The sequence below is a fragment of the Euprymna scolopes genome, chromosome 26 (assembly GCF_053919585.1).
Source record: "Euprymna scolopes isolate OS-2025 chromosome 26, ASM5391958v1, whole genome shotgun sequence".
Classification (NCBI taxonomy): Eukaryota; Metazoa; Mollusca; class Cephalopoda; order Sepiida; family Sepiolidae; genus Euprymna; species Euprymna scolopes.
This window is the reverse complement of record NC_136507.1, coordinates 97546059-97565234: the sequence shown is the minus strand read 5'-3', so window position 1 is coordinate 97565234 and position 19176 is coordinate 97546059. Positions and strand designations below refer to the sequence as shown.

The 19176-nt window shown below is 31.4% G+C and overlaps 1 protein-coding gene across 11 annotated transcripts in view; it reads right to left on the bottom strand.

Moving 5' to 3' along the window:
* The window catches only part of LOC145248297 (kalirin-like), an 858283-nt gene that overhangs the window by 602939 nt on the left and 236168 nt on the right, over positions 1-19176 (bottom strand). For all 11 annotated transcript variants that reach the window (XM_080110176.1, XM_080110182.1, XM_080110183.1 and 8 more), the window contains 4 exons: positions 13864-14055; positions 6553-6684; positions 2717-2845; positions 1119-1220 (listed from right to left, as the gene is read on the bottom strand). In XM_080110176.1, the coding sequence (XP_079966302.1) occupies positions 1119-1220; positions 2717-2845; positions 6553-6684; positions 13864-14055 (555 nt within the window). The remainder of the gene's footprint in view (positions 1-1118; positions 1221-2716; positions 2846-6552; positions 6685-13863; positions 14056-19176) is intronic.

Below are 19176 nucleotides of genomic sequence, written 5' to 3'. Positions count from 1 at the left end.
TTGACAAAATAATTTTAAAAAATATGATTCTTGCCCAGAATTTCCCCTATATTAAAAAACAAAAATAAAAATCTGTATGATGTATGCATCTGTGATGAAACAAAAATATCATATTCTAAAAATCTTGTAAATTGATCAAGTAATTTTGATTTTACATAAGAAAATCAAATCTTATGAGTAACCAAAGAGTGGTTATATTGTCCACCAATTTGAAAATAATCTAAAAAGAAAGGGAGATAACTGGACATAATTCAAACTTGCAGGAATTAGATGGGCTCCCTCTACGGTGCTAGAAAATTACTTATATTTCTATAAGGCCACCATTCGGCCATGTCTAGAATCTTGTTGTCACATTTCGGCTGAGGCATCTACTACTAGACTCTTCTTCCTAGACAGAGTTCAAAAGAGAGTCGCCAACCAAACAGATCCTTAACTGTCAGCTAGGCTTCAACCTCCGTCTCATCGATGAAATGTTGCATCCCTTTGACTGTTTTACAAGCATTTTAGTGATAGGTGTTTCGATAAACTACAAGCCCTTGTAACCCCTCAACGTAAATACCCCGAACAAACTCTACAATAGCAAAATCCCTCCCCTACTCAGTAGAGATTCCCAGATGCTAGAAAACCTTCTACTCTAATAGTTTATTCCTTAGGACTGCTAGATTTTGGAATTCTCTTCTGGGTTCCTGCTTCCCCAACTGTACTGACATAGGGAAGTCCAAGTGTAATGTAAACAGGCACCTTGTTGCTCAACTCCCTACATAGTATCCCTGCAACTTATGTCCCACCAGATAGTAGCCCCCTACATCAAAGTGGCACTGTGCCTTGTTTGGGGTGAAAATGCAAAAAAAAAATTTTTTTTTAATTTATAAAAAAAGAAAGAAAGAAAATGCCTATGAATTCTCATTAATCGCTTAAAAAATGATTTTAATATAAAGAAGATTTTGGACAAGAACCAAATGCATAGATATTGAGATGGTTATAATTTATTCCTGTTTTTTTTTTTTTTTTTATCTTTAGAAATATGATGTTGATTATATTACATGTAGGTTGGTCATATACAAAATAAAAAAAAAATTAAAAAACCACTTATTAAACTTAAAGATAAAATTACTAACCTGCTTGACATCTTGTTGAAACAGCCTCAACCCAAGTCGCTGATGTAATTTTACTTTTTTATTATGCCATAAGTGTTCCAAACGTCGTTGATGAGCAAGAACCTGTTTAAAAATAGAAAAATATGTGAGCACGTATAGATTTATGAAAAATCTGATAAAAAAAAACAAAAAAAAAACATTGATATTAATTTCACTGATGACTTTTAAATATTAAGGATTTTCATTGTATAAGTAATATATTTATGTTTTGGCATCAGTAAAATTATTTCATCCATTCCCTATGCAATCAACATGTAAACTACTGTATCAAATATTGATAAAGTATTTATTAGATTTGTTTTTTACTTCATGTTCGTTAGATTTTGATATAACTTGTTGAAAAAAATAAATAAAGCTCAGACAAATTGTATATTATTAAAATATTTACAAACAATAAATATTCATAAATTATGAAAAAAGATTTTTTTCTATTTTTTTAAATAAATTTTAGGCACTTCTGCATTACACTGACAGCACCATTGTTAGGGGGCTATAACTTCAATTTCTTCTTGGTCAAATAACACAACAAATAAATAAACAAGATTTTTTCCGAACACAAAAATATTCGAAAACCAAAACATTTATTGTATAAAAATGTATCAATATATAATTGTAAAAACATTTATTGAAAAGTCTGCATAAGAAAATATCATTTTAATAAAATAATTTTTGAATTAAAGCAACATTGGATTTATTTTTTCTGAAGCATTTTTGGAATTAAAGTAAAATCATCACTGTAAAAAAATATTGTTTAACAATTTGGATTGAATGAAATGAATGAACTTGGTCGACATTGTAACTTTTTAATTGGGTTGAAAAGCACCACCTCGTGACAGTTTAGTGAAACGTACAAGAAAAATAGAAAATATGGCGCTGTCCGTGTAATACAAAAGTGCCAAATTTAATGAAATCAAAGGAATATAACAACTTTCTATTACAAAAAAAATTAATAAAGATTACAGCAAAAGTCATAAATTTTAAAATCACAAAAGTTATGTTAGTATAACCTTCAATATTTTTTCCAGGAAGGGGGGGGGGGGTCCATTTGTGATTTCACCTACTGATGAGGTTATCATCAGTTATCAAAGTGTCCCTGCATATAATCGAACAACAGTAAAAAAAAAAGATTGTTGAACATTTACAACTGAAAATTGGTGGACAAATCGGACAGAAACTAAACTTTATGTGCCAGACATGGTTTGATTATAAAAAGGATTCTGATTTTCTGCAATCCAACTCTATTTTGGCACAAATAAACAACTTGTCCATCTAGTTTTAGTCACGAATATCCAACAGTCGATGGATCTTTTATTTAAAAACAAAAAACTCTTTCTGATGATGGATATTTTATTATCCAAAATTAATAAGAAAAAAGTGTAAAAAGAAAAATCGAATGCTTTGAAATAAAATATTTACATCTTAGTGTGGTTTCAAAGACATTTTGTTTGTTCATTGAAAATTTAAAAATAAATTATGTATATTATTTTCCGTATCATAAATGTGGTTTCATCTTTCAACAAGCAAACTGAAAAACAAGGCAAACTTGACGATATACTTACATCATGAATAACATCGAGAACATGTCCCGCAGCTTCCGAATAATCTGCTTTCGCTGTTATCGAATTGTTACTGCTTGATGTGACTGGAGTTTGTAAAGTATCCAACAATGCCTTACCATCAGCACATACCTGCAATAGGTGACGACAGAAATAAGTAAAAAATGAACAATATGTGCACAATCAGAGATTCATAAACAAAAACAAAAAAATACACATATTTCATACAAATATGAGCGAAAGTCAAAAAATGTTACAAATTAATGCAAACCTTTAAACAACCAGCTGTAATTATTAAGTATTGCTCAAAAATCAGTAATTTTTACTTCAATAAATGGCGACATTCCAAAATGTGAGGGGTCGACAACAATACAAACTATTTCTCAATAGATCCTATATGTAACTTCGTTATTTACTTGCTTCCCCATAAATGAGGAGTTAGGCACAAGGTCACTTTTTAATGTAAGGAAAATCCAAATCCATCAAAAAGGAGCATTCTGGATAAAGACAATTTTAAAAACTGCTTCAGTCTGGAAGGATTTCTTCTTCACTGATGCAAACTCTCCTCTATAGAATTTTGTGAATTTTGCTGTGTACAACATATTAATAACTGTTTTCTTTTTTATATTATTGATGTTTTCAAATCATCTTCCATTTAAAAATTCTTTAAAGTTTGGAGAACAAAAGATAACACAAGATTGTCTTTAGAGATTGAACGGAGGCAATGATGACATCGCATTATCTCTATTTACTTGCCTCTCCATGGGGCAGAGTTAGACATCATGAAGAATTTTTCCTATTCTGACAGAGGATAGAATAGATACTACACTTTAATCCCAGACTAAAGATGGAAAAATCACAATGAAACAACTTCTGCAGTGTAACTTTCCTGTCTGTAATTTCATCAACGCATTTTTTAATTTCCATGAAGTATTTTCATTATTTTACTTTTCATGAACTAACCAATCAAAATTATCCTGGAAAACCTCTCCTAAACAATAGCTATTACTGTAAATTTGTGCAAATTACCTCCCTTGTATATTTGCTGGTAATATTTTTGAGAGTAACAGTAACTGTTTACATGAGTTTCTCAAACACACGGCACATTTTAGAATGTGATATTTGCATCTGGACAGACTAAAAATTAAGGCAAAAAGTAGCAAGTACATGGAAATTCTCTTTAATTTGAATTTAATTCAAACTCATTGCTTTGTTTAGAAATTCTTATAGAAGTTTATGTCTATTTTCAGTTTTCACATGAAAGAATTCTTACGATGAATTTTGCAACGATCATGTGTATGCAAATAAATATATTTTTCATCAGTTTTACTCATGTTCTTATATTTTGTGTCTTGTGCTATCATTACGATCACCTTCTGAGCAAACATTTCAGTTTTGAATTTGTGTAGTTCATAAATAAATTTTATTTCTAAAAATCTGTGCTTATGCATCTATCTTACCATGCTATTTTTTTTTTTTTATTAGTGTTATATACGGATGGGGGAGGGGGTGTCTGTCTGACATGGGGGGAGGGGGTCTAGCCAGTGAAAACATATGTATAAACGCAGGGACCACCAAATCGTGTACATGTTATATAGTTGTCTATGTAATGTTCGATGCCTGTGTATATGTACATTTTTAACACATAATAAACAGATATAGATACCTCCAACAATAGTTCAACAAACGAGGAAAAATAGCACCATTGTCTGTTTGCCCAGGGGAGGACATACCTTTTTTGTTGGAACCATCGCTGTATTGTTCCAAGCGCGCTTCAGAAAATGTAAGACATTTTATACCATGACAATGGGCTACGGTCAGACCCCGTCTATAAAAAAAATTTCCTTTTAATCAGTCTTCAATAACTGAACGCTCCCTTATTTAGACCAAATCTCCATTCCAGCTTCAATGCACTTTCATTTTGGGTGTACGGTACTTTCTCTATAACCGATATCAGTTGTTATTTCCAGCCACCCTTTTTGCCATAAAAATAGAGGCTCCATTTGCCTGTCCACAAAACTCAATGATCCCTCATCCAATGATTCCTCTAATTCTTTCTTTCCCATGGGTGCCTCTAATAATTAGGGCCCTGTCTAATTTTTTTTCTCTGCTGATATTACTTTAAAATTTTTCCATTTGTTTCAGACTACATTTTGGGGATCAAACAAAATCCCTACCTACAATATTTACTGGTCAGCTACTAATCATACAAGATATCTTCACCATACTAATGCACTCGGATTTCTCAAGCCTGGATTCTTAAAACCCAGCACAGACCCTGAAAACATCACAACCATAACTAACCTCACCCCCTATGCCAGACCGTACAGCGTCTACTAATTCTCTAATTATCGTGAGGACCTGTGTGATTTTTTCCCTTCAGAACCTGCGTGATTTTTTTCCCTTTTCCTCCAGCAGAGCGCCCAAGAATCAAAACAGGGCTATATCACATTTATACCTCTCTAAAAATTTAACACAGTATTTTGTTATACTACCATTCCTGTTAGGGACCAATCTACTGATTGAATTTATTCCTTCTTTACTACTACCCGGAGTGATTTGCCATCCGATGATGTCACTGTTATTACACTTGCCTATGTCTGTATTGAGGAAACCTTCATCCCAAAACTTTTTTTTTTTTTTTTTTTTTTTTTTTTTTTTTTACACAGTGATCGCCTTTTATCAAGGCCCGGAAGCAACTCAGGGATAAGGGTTATTGCAAGTACATTACGTTAGTGCGGAGATTTGATGAAGTGTTTACTAAAGGGGGCGGTTCATTAGGAATTTGTTAACGTTGGACTAGAACACATCCAAGTTGTAGTCAGGTGGGAAGCAGGCAGACGGAACAGAGTTCCACAGGCATGCAGTTCTAAGAAAGAAGCTTTGTTCATGGAATCCGCGTTTTGATTTAGGCACAGATATAGAGTGGGGGAAATTTTTCACAGTGGATTCAGCTAGACGGGTGTTTTTCATGAAAGATTGGCGAGGGGGGACCAGAGATTGGAGTTCAGATGAGCACCTGCCATGGAAATAACGATAAAACAAGGATAGGCTCGCAACGTCTCTTCTGTGGGAGAGAGGTTGCAGGATAGAGAAAAGGGCATCCCCTACTAAGCCACGAAGTCTATTTTGTACTCTGTCAAGGCAGGATAGGCTATTTTTAACAGCTCCTGCCCAGATATGGCAACAGTATTCCATCCTTAGACGTACTTGACTTTTATCTGTATAACTAATCTGTAGCCGGTTCGTACCCACAGACCAATCAACATTTTTTAATTGCTGTGTGTTTCTCCAATCAATAACCATATGTTCTGAGTTCACCCCACATTCTCTTCTTTAAATTTTTTTTTTTAAGCCATAACTTGCACCTCATTTCAGATGCTATCTGTTTGCGATGTTTACAATAACTCTACAACTGTATTAACTTGTCCAACATAGATTAATTGTTGTGTGTTGCTCAATAGTTTAAAATTAATAACTAGGAAAAACATTTTTTTTTAATTTTTTTCTTCCAATTCGCCACAAGTCATCTACTAATTATATGGCTTCTCATTGGGTAATCATGTTTGTTATCACTTTCTGATTTAAGATTTCCTCAGCAACACTCAGAATATTTTGGCAGTTTATGTCAGGTGCCGGGCAAAACCGAGCGAATGTATACAGATATCCAGTTCACAAAATGCACTGATACCAATACAAAAAAAAATCATTTTAAAAACCAAATTTAATATAAATCATATATTTCGGTTGATTCAGACCTTCCCTACTTTAATATTAAATGTTTAGAGTGAATGTTATTATACAAACAAAAAAAAAAAAACAAAAAAAAAAAAACTTACTTCTGCATATGCTTGGCTGATGGTTTCAATAAGAGTTTGGTGTTGTTGCAAAGCTTCCTCCAGCTCTTTTATGGACGATGGAATTTGGGGACTTTCACAGGCAAGTCTCCATTCATTGACTTGGGCAAGATACTGAAGTAGAATAAATAAAAATGGTAGCATTAAAATATATAAGCATAAAACTATATAATAGTCAAAGTGATAGCAGTTATATAGAAAAAAAGTTGTTTTTTTATTTTAATACGTTTGTCTTAATTAATACCAATGGCCATATTGAAAGAATGCAGTGGAGTTCCTGGGTTAGCAGATGTAGAACATTTCAGTCTGCAGGAGAAGGTCAAGGAAAACATGGGAGGAAGTGATAAAGACAGACTTGAGGGAAAGAGGGATACATAAAGATCAGGCGAGAGATAGGTTAGTTTTGGAAATCAAATTCCTAAAGCCGTTCAACATATAAAAATGGGCATTCATCAGAAGACGATTATTTCAGTAATTCATTTTCATAAAGTCAAGAAATAATGTAATAATGTGTAAGTTTGATTGATATAAAAAAGTTATTTTTAACTAATATCATAGATTAACAACAAAATCTGTGCCAGCTTAAAATAAATAAATAAATAAAAATGAATATTTTTTATTTTTTTTCTAAATTTTAGATATTACTCATCTGGGAGAATGTTGATCAACAAATACAAAACTTTGTGGGTATTTGTTTTGTTGTTTTTGTTTTTTTTAGCTGGACACATGCAGAAATTCCCTTTATAAACTGCGTCTAGAGATTACATACAAGTTATAAATTTGTATAAAGAGTTTATTTTTAATGTTAAAAATCCTATTATGATGTTTAGATTTTACTGAATATTATCAACTTAGATATAGAAAACTATTGTTTTTTGTTTAAGTTTTATCAAGTTAACAAAACAGACTAATTTAAATATCAGTAGTTTATTTGCAACTATTTATTTTGATACTTTTATATTATTTTGCCTTATAAAACTAATGTGAAATGTAAACTTTTTTGCCTTATAAAACTAATGAAAAACATATGAAAAGATTTTAGAAAAAATTAAATTTTTTAAAGGAAAAAAAAACGTGTATCTTAAAAATAGGAGCTATATTACTAAAAAAAATAATCAGACTTAGCAGCCTATTTGCAATTTTAGCAGCTGGTAATTTGTTCACAGCAACTTTGTCTCCCAGGTCACACTTGTTGAATTACCTTCCATTAGAATCAGTACATCTCTTGAGAATGCTCCACAGATTTTCAATGGCATTCAAGTCAGAGCTTTTTGAAGGCCATTCCATACAAGAATCTTCAACTAATTACTTTTTGTTCAACCAGGGTTTAGTAAACTTTGATGCATGACTTGCTACATTGTCTTGCATAAAGATCATAGATTTACATTTGTTTAAAAACTGGTTATCAAGCCATTCAAAGAAATATTGCTCTAGAAAATAACCTTAAATTTTGGAATTCATTTTAACCCTGTTTTTCACTTTAAATAAACCCACAAGCTCATTATCAATAATCTCAATCCATCTCATAATCCTACCGCTGCCTTATTGGTATTTAAAATAATGTCTTGAATCATTTTGCTTACAAACCTATCTGGTCCGTCAAGGGTGATCCTTGAGTCACCTGTACAAAGCACCTTTCTAAAATCAATTCTCATATATTTCTTTTTACCCACTGCAATCGTCTTTGTTTTTTTTTTTATTAAATGAGTTTCTTTGATTTTTTACATCAGCAAACTTTCTTAATGCATTTCATCTTGTTTCTTTTAAGACCATAAGAGCTGCAGCGGCCTCAAACATGAATGCATCTGACACATTTGGCTTTCTTATTGATTCTCCTCATATATGCGGAAGATCTCGCTTCGTTAAATCCCTGAATTCAGCCTAAGACTTTTTTCCTTTATTAAACTCATATCTGACATATTTTCTTGATTTGTTCAATGATTCCTCTTCAAATCCTTAGAAATTTGAAGTGAAGATTTTCCCTTGCTAATTTCATAGATGATATAGTTGATATAGTAAGTAACATAGCTATGTCTCGGAAGTAGAGTGAAAAGCACATCTTATTTTTCTTTTATTAATATTATTTTTTCCTTGTACACACTTTTTTGTGAATTATTCCATGGATTTCTGCCTTTGGATTATTATGGACCATCTTCTTCCAATGACGGGATTTCTTTGGATTTTACTTGTACAAATGGAAATTCTTTTAACTTTCTTGAAGTTTTACATTTGGATTTTACTGTCACTGGATTTTTTTATCTCCCACCAGACTATCCATTAATGTGTAATCACCTTTTTCTTTACCATATTCCCTCTGCTTAACTTATTTTGTTTTCAAGTAAGATCTTTGACTTATTTGTTGTTTCATCAAATACTTCTGCATGCAAAATCCGATCCTGCATTTTGCTAATTCCTACCCTCTGATGAGAAGGAGAGTATTTCTTCGAAACTCCGCGGATTAAGGACTATCCATTTATCTAGTGTTTCCTTTTCAAATTAAATATGTTTTAACTCATTTCAATGTGTTTTTTAACATATTTCATTAACTGTTTGCTCATATATATATATATATATATATATATATATATATACATACACACACACACATACATCTATACAAATTTTAAATACCTTATTTTCAGTCAGATACCTTGCATTTTTACTTTATATCACATAATATCAAAATATATAGATAATCAAAAAATTAGAAAAAAGTTTGATAGTAACTTTTTAAATAGGAAGGGAGGTAATCGACCTCAGTATCGCTCAAATTATTCCCCTTGCATTCTTATAAAATCGTTCATCTTTCAGCATTAATTTAAACATGGATCCCAAGATCGTATTGATTTTATCAATCATAACCTGAAAATCCTCTTTAAAAAAAAAAGTGTTATTCATATTATATATGTTTGTATCATATTTTTTTTTTTTTTTTTACATAAAAAAGTAATTATTCTAATAAAACTAACAGTATTTTCAAGCAACAATTAATATTTATTTTAAACAAATGAATTTAATAAAACAGTAGGTAATTATATTTTATAATAAATATAATTATGTTGCAGAATGTTTGAGATGATTGATTATTTGTAATATTTGGATTCTTCAGACTACTATTCTTATCTTGAGTGTCATTTTCACAATATTTCGGTCAATGTAAACTTCAACCTTCTCTAGGTGTACCCTGTCGAACTCACAAATCTTTCTGACAAACTGAAATCTGCATGGAATTTTGAATGGAATCTTATTTATAATCCATGAAGGGAGTATGCTCTCATTCTGTCAGCTATGCAAGTAATTTACAATTGTATTTTGAATATCGCCCATACTGCGGATTCTCAAGTTCAACAAGATACATAAACTTCTAAATTCATTATCAAAAATATTGAAAAGAATGAGTTATCTTTCAAACAGAAATTATACATATCAAGTTAGTTTTGGTAAAGATTTGTATATTTCTAAATTCTTTATATTTTCAAATATTCAATCAATTTTATTTATTACAGGAATGTTTTGTAGGCATATATTTTGCAAATGAGTAGTTTGTAATTGATAAATTCGATTTCACAAGTGAATGGGTTTGTGGCAAATATTACCACTCTAGTTCAAGAGTGAACTTGTGAGCAATGGTAATTAAGGACTGACACTTCTCAAAAGCTCCTAAATTGGGTTTGGTTGTTTTATGGAATATCAATCCTTAATATTTAATACTGAATCTGCTAATTTTGTAAAAAAAAAAAAACAAAACAAAAAAAAACAGGCCTTATGCTTCAAGTTCTTTATGTTTTCAAATATTTATTTGTGGTACTTGGCTTGCATGTTTTGTACAGAAATTTGCTGTTTCTGTTTTTGACTTTGCAGAACATGATTGAGTTTTGCAAAGGGAAAAGAAAAACAATCACATCAACCTCTTTTACTTAATTTTAATTAAAAAAATGTTTTTTTGACTTGTGAATTAATTTTATTTTGATAATTTATTGTTTATTATATATTAATATATATTTTGATAATTTCTTTATAATATATATAATAGGTCAGGAAGCTGATATATTCAGACAGCCTGGTTCTGGTGGCACCAGCCGAATTAGGGCCTCACCATCAGATGCAGTTTAAGGTTAACCAAAACTATGTTAAATAATCTGTATTATAAGGTGATAATATTGCTAAATAAAACAATAATAAAAATGAGATTAATTTATATATTGGTCGAGATTATTGGCATGTCGCTTAGGATTTATTATCCGGAAGGATTTGTCAGAGCTTTACTTTTTTTTCCCCTCCCTCTTATTAAGCCATGGTCATATAACCATTAGCAACAGACAGAGACTACTAAGCTAATTAAAGAATGCATAAAACTTAGGAACATCACAATAGTTAGTCAATATAGAACTCCAAAAATGTAACAGTAATACATGTTCGTTCACACAATTCTGAGGCAGCAGGTTCAGGACTGCAGAACACAATGCAAAAAGGAGATTGCCGGTACATTTCTGAGCATACACCGGTGTGATTATGCAAAGGGTTTCATTTGAATGTATATAGTCGCAGGTTTGGTCTGTTCAGCCACAGCACAGGGCAGTATTTAAACATTGTGGTGGGGCAAGAACCATGAAATAATCTGTAGGCAACAGAAGCAACTGTTACATTCCTGCAAGTGCACAACAGATCTAATCCAAATAGATCAAAATCCACAGAGAACAAGGTTGTGGCAGGGAATATGTACGAGGGGTGTGCAATAAGTAATGCCCCTGACCCACTTCCCATAGCAGTAGAGCAACAAATCTTGGAACAGTTATTAGTATTTCTCTACATAGGAACCACCCAGAGTTATGCATTTCTCCCATCGTTTGATGCAGCTCTGGAGATCGTTTTTGTAGAACACACCAGGTTGGTCCTCCAACCACGACGTTCAGAAATCAAGGCTGCATCATCTGGGAAATGTTTTCCTTTCAAAAACAACTTCATTGCTGGGAAAAGGTGAAAGTCAGAGGGTGCAAGGTCAGGAGAGTAGGGAGGATGGGGGTGAATTTCATAACCACACGCCCATGCTTCTGATCTGGTGACATGCAAGTGTTGTCCTGCAGGAGGAGGATACCTTTGCTGATCTTGCCCCGCCTCTTGATTTTGATAACTTCCCTTAATTTCCTCAAAAGTGAAGCATAATAGGCTCCTGGAAATCTGTCATCACTACTCCGTCCTGGTCCCAGAAGACTGAGCATGACCTTGCCAGTGGAGGGCTGCACCCTTGCCTTCTTTGGAGGTGGTGAGTCCAAGTGCTTCCACTGCATTGACTGGACTTTGGTCTCTGATGGACCCAAGTTTCATCCTATGTAATCAGTCTTTTGAAAAACTGACTCCTCTTCTTGGCACATCTCCAAATTCATCCTCAAGCACTCAACGCGTTCTCGCTTCTGGAATGGTGTGAGCAATCTGGAAATCCATCTGGCAGACACCTTATGCACATACAAATGGTCATGAATGATAGTTTCCATAGACCCTGTACTAATCTTGACATCTTGGGCTATTTGGCGAATAGTAACGCGCCGATCTTCCAAAATGGCAGCCTCAACTTGACCGATAGATGCCTCATCAATGGCAGAGGGGGGGGGGGGGCAGGTCTGGGAGCTGTTTCCACAGACTTCCAGCCATGTTTGAATTCACGATGCCAGCGTTTTACAAGGTCATATGATGGGGCATTATCACCATAAGTTTCTTTCATTTCATCAAAAGTCTCCTGCGGTGTGCGTCCTTTCAAATACAAAAACCGGATCACTGCTCGACATTCAACAGGCTCCATTTCACACCTGACTCAGTTCAAACACCTGTAAAACAGAATCCACAATTAGTTCAGAGCTGTAATTTGCCACATAACCCGTAGAGATTTAAGTCATTGCACATGCAATATTTCAGCTAGATCAGACAACTGGAAGTGGGTCAGGGGCATTACTTATTGCACGTCCCTCGTAGTATATATCTAATGGCATGAAGCTGTAGATGCTCAGAGAATCAGAGAACATCCTGCTAACTTTGACGAACACTGGGGACTTGTATTCCAAGTGGGGATGAATCATTGCCTTGTAAAGTCTAATCAGCAAATACCATTTATGAGGAATTTGGTAGCTCAGAATATGCAACATGTAAAGCTGCTTATTAACCCTATTGAATAAATAAGACAACTAGTTCATCTTTGACAGTAGGCTTGCAATTGGATAACAATTTTGTGTCAATCATCTGTTCATCTTGGAGGGATAATGGATGACATGTACTAAATTGTGGAGCAAGTATTGTGCAATCTCTAACCCTAACTCCTCTCAGAGTCAGCACATACAACACCTGGTATTCTCAAATAGTCATCCATTTTAATACCAATCAGGTACAGTGATGCTTAATTTTGGTGTTCTAACAAGAACTGGTGTGCCTATATGATTATGTCGAAGCTGCTCAGGTGTAATGCATATGGGTGGCCATGGTTAGAGGTATGGTGCAGGCTAGGTAAGAAACTTGTTTAAACTGGCCAAATTGAACACTGTTGCATTATGTTGAGATTATAAACAAAATAGATTTAAAAGATATACGAATCTAAAATTATAAAGAATAAATTATGAAAATAAAATTAATTAACAATTAACACAAGTTTTTAAAAATTAAGTAAAAGAGATTTTCTTAAAAAGTAAAATAACTTGTTTTAATTAATATTTTGGTGCTTATGCAGAACAGGGACCACGTTATTGTCGGCATATTCCAGGCAAGTTATGTAAACTGCGGGAAGATGCCAAAATGCTTAGCGAATGAAATCACAGCAGCAGATAATCAAGGAAAAAAAAAGTGTCTTTTGTTTATTAAATTGTTAAGTGAAAGTACAGAATAGTTTTAGAAGTCCCCCCTTCCACACTCTTTCTCCATGTTAAGAATAGCTTTATAAATATTTCTGCATGATCCATAAACTGCACAAATAACTTTTTTTTTTATTGAAATTAACATACAATAACTATTTGATTATAATTATGTTTTATTTATTTATTTTTTAACCGTTTGCTAACGTTTTTAAAAATTAGCCATCATTTTTGTTTAAAATAAAATTTAAAAAAATTTTTGTTCGGCACCTTAAAAATTGGCTAATGTTTTTTTTTTTTTTTTTTGGGGGGGGGGGGTATCTTCCAGTGGTTTGTGTAACCTGATCAGATTATGCCGATGATAAGTTCCTATTCTGAATAAGTACCAATTTTTTTTTTTATTAAAAAAAAAAAAAATTAAAAATTAAATTAAAAAAATTTTTTTTTAAATGTTACCAACCTGTTCCGCCCGTTTATGAAAAATCACTGACATACTAAGGACAGTACTACGATCATCAACAGCTGCAGCCAAAGTTTTCCAGTCACGCTCCAGTTTACTGGCCTGCTGGCGAATTTCACTGGCACCGTAGTGACCAGCATCACACAGCCGTTGAGCAACACTTAAGATACGGTTAATGTTCATGTACATGTCCTTGAAGAAAATGGAAAGAAATAATCACAGATTAGAATGAAAAGTACAAAACTGTCAATAGAAAATCAATATGTATTAAACACAATAAAACATGAAAGTTTGACAAAAATCCATTAAAATATTCTTCACAAATTCTGCTAACTACGGAAAAAAAAAAAAAATCACTGTATATTTGTCATCATTATAATATTTATATAATGAAATTGTAAGAGTTATGTTTACCTGGTATATATTTAATCATATAAAATATTTCATATTAATATACTTGTATGTATTTAACATTAATACACCAGCATACTAGTTTGGATATAATATGCCAGCATAAATGAGATAACTAATTAAAGAAGGTATCATCACCATTTAAACAAATTATAACTAAACATTATTTTAATGATACAAATTGTTTATGTTGTTGTCATACGCAGTTATATTAGTTAAACAATAGAAATTTTCAAGTTAATTTTTTGGAAATTATTCCTTAATGGCTATCTTCACAGAGTAACCTTTGAAAGAAAGTGTGCTAGAATAATTTTAACTAAGCACAAGATGTTTGTATGATTTGAAAATACCAGCAAATTAGTTGAACAATTTAAACATGAAAACAAATTCATTTAGCTTGTACTAGAAGAGCTTGAGGTTTTTGATGTAAATAGGTTTAAAAACACAAAGGTAAGACAATGAAAGATCCACATTCTTTGAAGACGATCCTTGCACAAGGCACATACATAATCTTGGTTTTAGAGGCTATTTACGGCAAAAACCATAAGTTATGTGAAAACAAATTTATTTTTTTGTTGAAGTTGTTCAACTAATATGCTAGTATCTTTCCATGTTGAATATTTTGAGGTCACTGGATTTTAACTGAATTTTCTTTTTTTTTTTTTTGTCCAGACTCCACTCTGGAAAATTATTTGGATTTTATTTTTGTTAAAAATTATCAAGGATAGCGATGATATATATATATTTTTTTTTTCTCTCTTCACTGGAAAAATATTTTAATTTTCTCTCTCCAGTGGAAAAATATTTTAATTTTCTCTCTCCAGTGGAAAAATATTTTAATTTTCTCTCTCGCTCTTATATATATATATATATATATATATATATATATATATATATATATATATATATATATATATATAGGCAGCATTCTTTTCTTCAAATATTCATTCAAATGTTTCATTAAATAATATAGACAATTCCTGTCTACATAATTTGATTCTGATTTTTTTTTTTAATTTTCTTGCTTCAGACAACAACTTAAATGCCTTTAAAAAATTATGTTAACAATATATTTAATAAGATATAATACATTTACTTAGACGTGATTTACTGAGGAAAACAAACAAACAAAAAAAAAAGATTAAAAGAATCAAAATATTTAGACAGGAATTGTCTATATTATTTAATATATATAAGTTTCTTTACCATTTTTAAAATTAAATTTTTTTTCCCCATAAAATAATATTGATTTATGTGACATTTTCATACATGAATCAAAATAAATTTGTAATTATGTAATAAAAGAGAATTAATAATGTACACTCATTTACAAAAAAGGACAGTTTATTTGAAAAGAGTGAAGTAACGTATGTGCCACCATATATATATATATATATATATATATATATATATATATATATATATAGTTACTCTTAAAATCTATCTGCATATTATGAAAATTTCATAAATTACAAATAAATCTATTTTTCTAATTATGCAAGAAAAAGATTTTTAATTATAACTTAAAAAAAAATATTCATCTAAATAAAAGATAAATTGCCTTAATTTAAAGTTTTAACCAACTCATTGGTGAAAGTAGCCCTTTTTTCTAAGATAAAATGACTGTTCAAGTGATTCAATCAGATAAAAAATAAGAAATTGAAAATCTTAAATAAAAAAACTAGTTTGTTTTCACTCAAACTTGAAATATTACCCCCCCCTCCTTTTAAACAAAACTAATATTTACAGACTTTAACAAAACTTTAGCTTTTAGGAGGGAACAAGATAAAGCATTGTAATGTATTGCTCCAGAAAAATGCAGCAAGAATTTATAATGAGTTGAATATTTTGAAATCAAAAATGTATTTAGACTATATACAACCATTTTGTTGTGCAGTATTTATAGAGAAATAATATTAATCATTCTTGAAGAGAACACTGTTTTATTTTATGGGTTTAGTTGAATTATAAATCATATTTTCAAGAGAATAACAAAGTTTACATTGACAATTATTCATAATGCAGGCTGGACCAACTTCCTCTGAAGGCAATATCAAATTCACAAGCAGTCCCTAGTCGCATGTACATCCCAATTAAGGGAGATGATGACGTTAGATTTTGCAGAGAGGTGTCTACATCCTCCTATATATAGTGCCTAGTATTCCCAGATAATCACCCATCTGTTACTGACCAAGCTCAACATTGCTTAACTTTGATGATCTAAAGAGAACCAGTGTGTTAACATGATTATTCATATGTACTTGTACTTAATTACTTAAAAATACAAAGTTATTAAACAAAAATATGCCATCCACCTACAAAATTGCTAATAAAAACTTCTTTTCTTTTTTTTTAATCCAATGATATTTGATAGAAATAAACTTCAGTCTATATCAGACTTGTCCACAAAGTTTTAGTCATGAATATCCAAGTCTTTTTTTTTAATCACCGTTTAATGATGTTTCAAGTGTACACCTGTACATTGCATAGCTGAATACGACCGATTTTAGAAAGTCGGGATAACGGAAATAACTCTGCGGATTGTTTTGAGAGCCATTATCTTGGAGATAAACCCACGGATAAAAGGAGGGGTCGCTTTTTTGCTGATATTTTCAAAAGTCATCCTCTCTTTTCAATCGAATAGCCTTAATTTAAACTTTTGCCACTTCTGCTTTGGCAATGGACGCAACAGCAAAGACGTCATTTTTTTTTGGGGGGGGCGTTCTTTTCCTCCTTCGCGGTATAGGCTTGAGCCTGCCTGCCTACTACCACTTTTTTTTTTTTTTTTGCTCAACACACACCTCCAAACACCCAGGCAACGCCGGACACCCAACCTAGTATTTAATAAAGGGAGAAAACTCGATTCAAACTACCAAAATTTTAACATCAGTTTATAATGGCTACCATATACTATTAATCATTAAAAGGTGTAAAATTGATTTTGTATATAAAAAAACTTGATACATTCATGTGATTTTTGGAATATGACAGATACCTCAAAGATTTTTCTGTATTTTTGCTTCATTAATTAGGATGAATTCTGGTTAAGAACCAAAAATAAATAAATAATAATCTTAACTTCTATTATTCTAGCTTATTCAAAAAGTTGTATTATACCTTAAGTCTTCATAAGTTGAAAAATCTTTGGCATATGTTCTTCTAAAAGTGCTATTTTATTCTTCTAAATTAATATTTGCATTAAAACAGATCTCTAAGAATCACACCAAAAAGAAGCTAATAAAAAATCCCATCAATTTATTTTTCAAGTGAAATCCCCAACAATTGTATTATTAAGATAGCTATTCTCATCTTGGTTGCTATTTTCACGTTTCCATCAAAGTAATTTTTGATCTTTTTTAGGTACATCTTGCAGGCACGAAGAACCTGTACACAGAGATGCACCTAAAGAAGGTCAGAGATTACGCCAATGAAAACATTGTAAAAAATAACCAGCATATGAGTCTGAATAATTCAAATTCTTATTTCAAATATTACGACACGATGGTTATTTATGAAAATCAGGTTTTCTTTAGTGACAAGACCCCAATAACCTTTAACCTTTATATATATATATATATATATATATATATATATATATATATATATATATATACACATACATAAAAACACTAATGCCGTCTAGTAATACCAAAACTAAAAATGAGTGGAATTTACATAATGTTAGAGATTTTTGTTTTCATTCATTCAATCTACTGCAGGTTTCACCACACTTTTTTTTTCTTTTTTTTTTTTGGGGGGGGGGGTCTTTTGAAAAAAATTTTAAACATTTAAAACAAATGTTTAAATTTCAACGATATTTCTTGCAGTTGACGGTGGTCGAATGGATTTGGTCCTTGCTAATAGAGTCAGAGATGGCTTTGTTGCCGGGTTCGAATCTCTCGACTGGCATTAATCGTGACACCCTTCACTGATGATTCTTGTAAGAATGAAACATTAGTGTCTGTAGGTATTTAATAATTACGATAGTATATATATCATTTAATGCATTATCATTAAACTGGGTTAATGTTCCAAAGAGATGGAGAAAACATATCAATTATTTGGACCATTCATAACTATAAAAATCTTTTCATATATAAATGATTGTAAGATTTATGATAAGATTAGTTCTATGCAACCATTAGTCTTAACTTTTATTTTTATACAAAATATGTATATAAAGTCATTTTTTGTTTGTTTGCAAACATTTATATCTTTACAATGCTGACTTTTCTCCTCTTCTGGTGAGAAGCATTTAGCTTCAAAATGCCAGGACGTAAAGTTTTCCTTCGTTTTTTTATCATCTTTCTTCCTTATTGATCTGATGATACAATAAAGTTCTATATAACTTTTATTCCTCATCTTTTAATTATATATATATATATATATATATATATATATATATATATATATGTGTGTGTGTGTATCTTCATTATAACAAAATGTGCTTACTTCTAGCTTTCAATAACATTACACAAACATAGCCATCGTCATTAATGAACCTTGACATCATGTATTAAACTGAATTCTAATAAACGTTATTAAAAAATGCCCTATATATTGATCAAAGGTTCTTTGTCCATAGCCCCCCCCCCCTCCTTTTTTTTCAAAATGGCTGTAAACTATGAAATTTATGCAATGGAAATTGTCTGACTGAACAAGTGACTTTAGATTGAAATTTAGATTTAAAAAAACAAAAAAAAAAAAAAAACATTCTTTTACTGAGTGCATGAAAACAGAGAAATAATTGATTAAAACAAAGACATAAGCATCTTAGAAAGAATGACATCGCAAAAGGTACAAAAGAAAGAATAACAGAAGCAAAAAAAAAAAAAACCCCCAAAAAAACACACACACACACACACACATAAAACATTGCGTGTGCTAAAAATAGAATTTAGA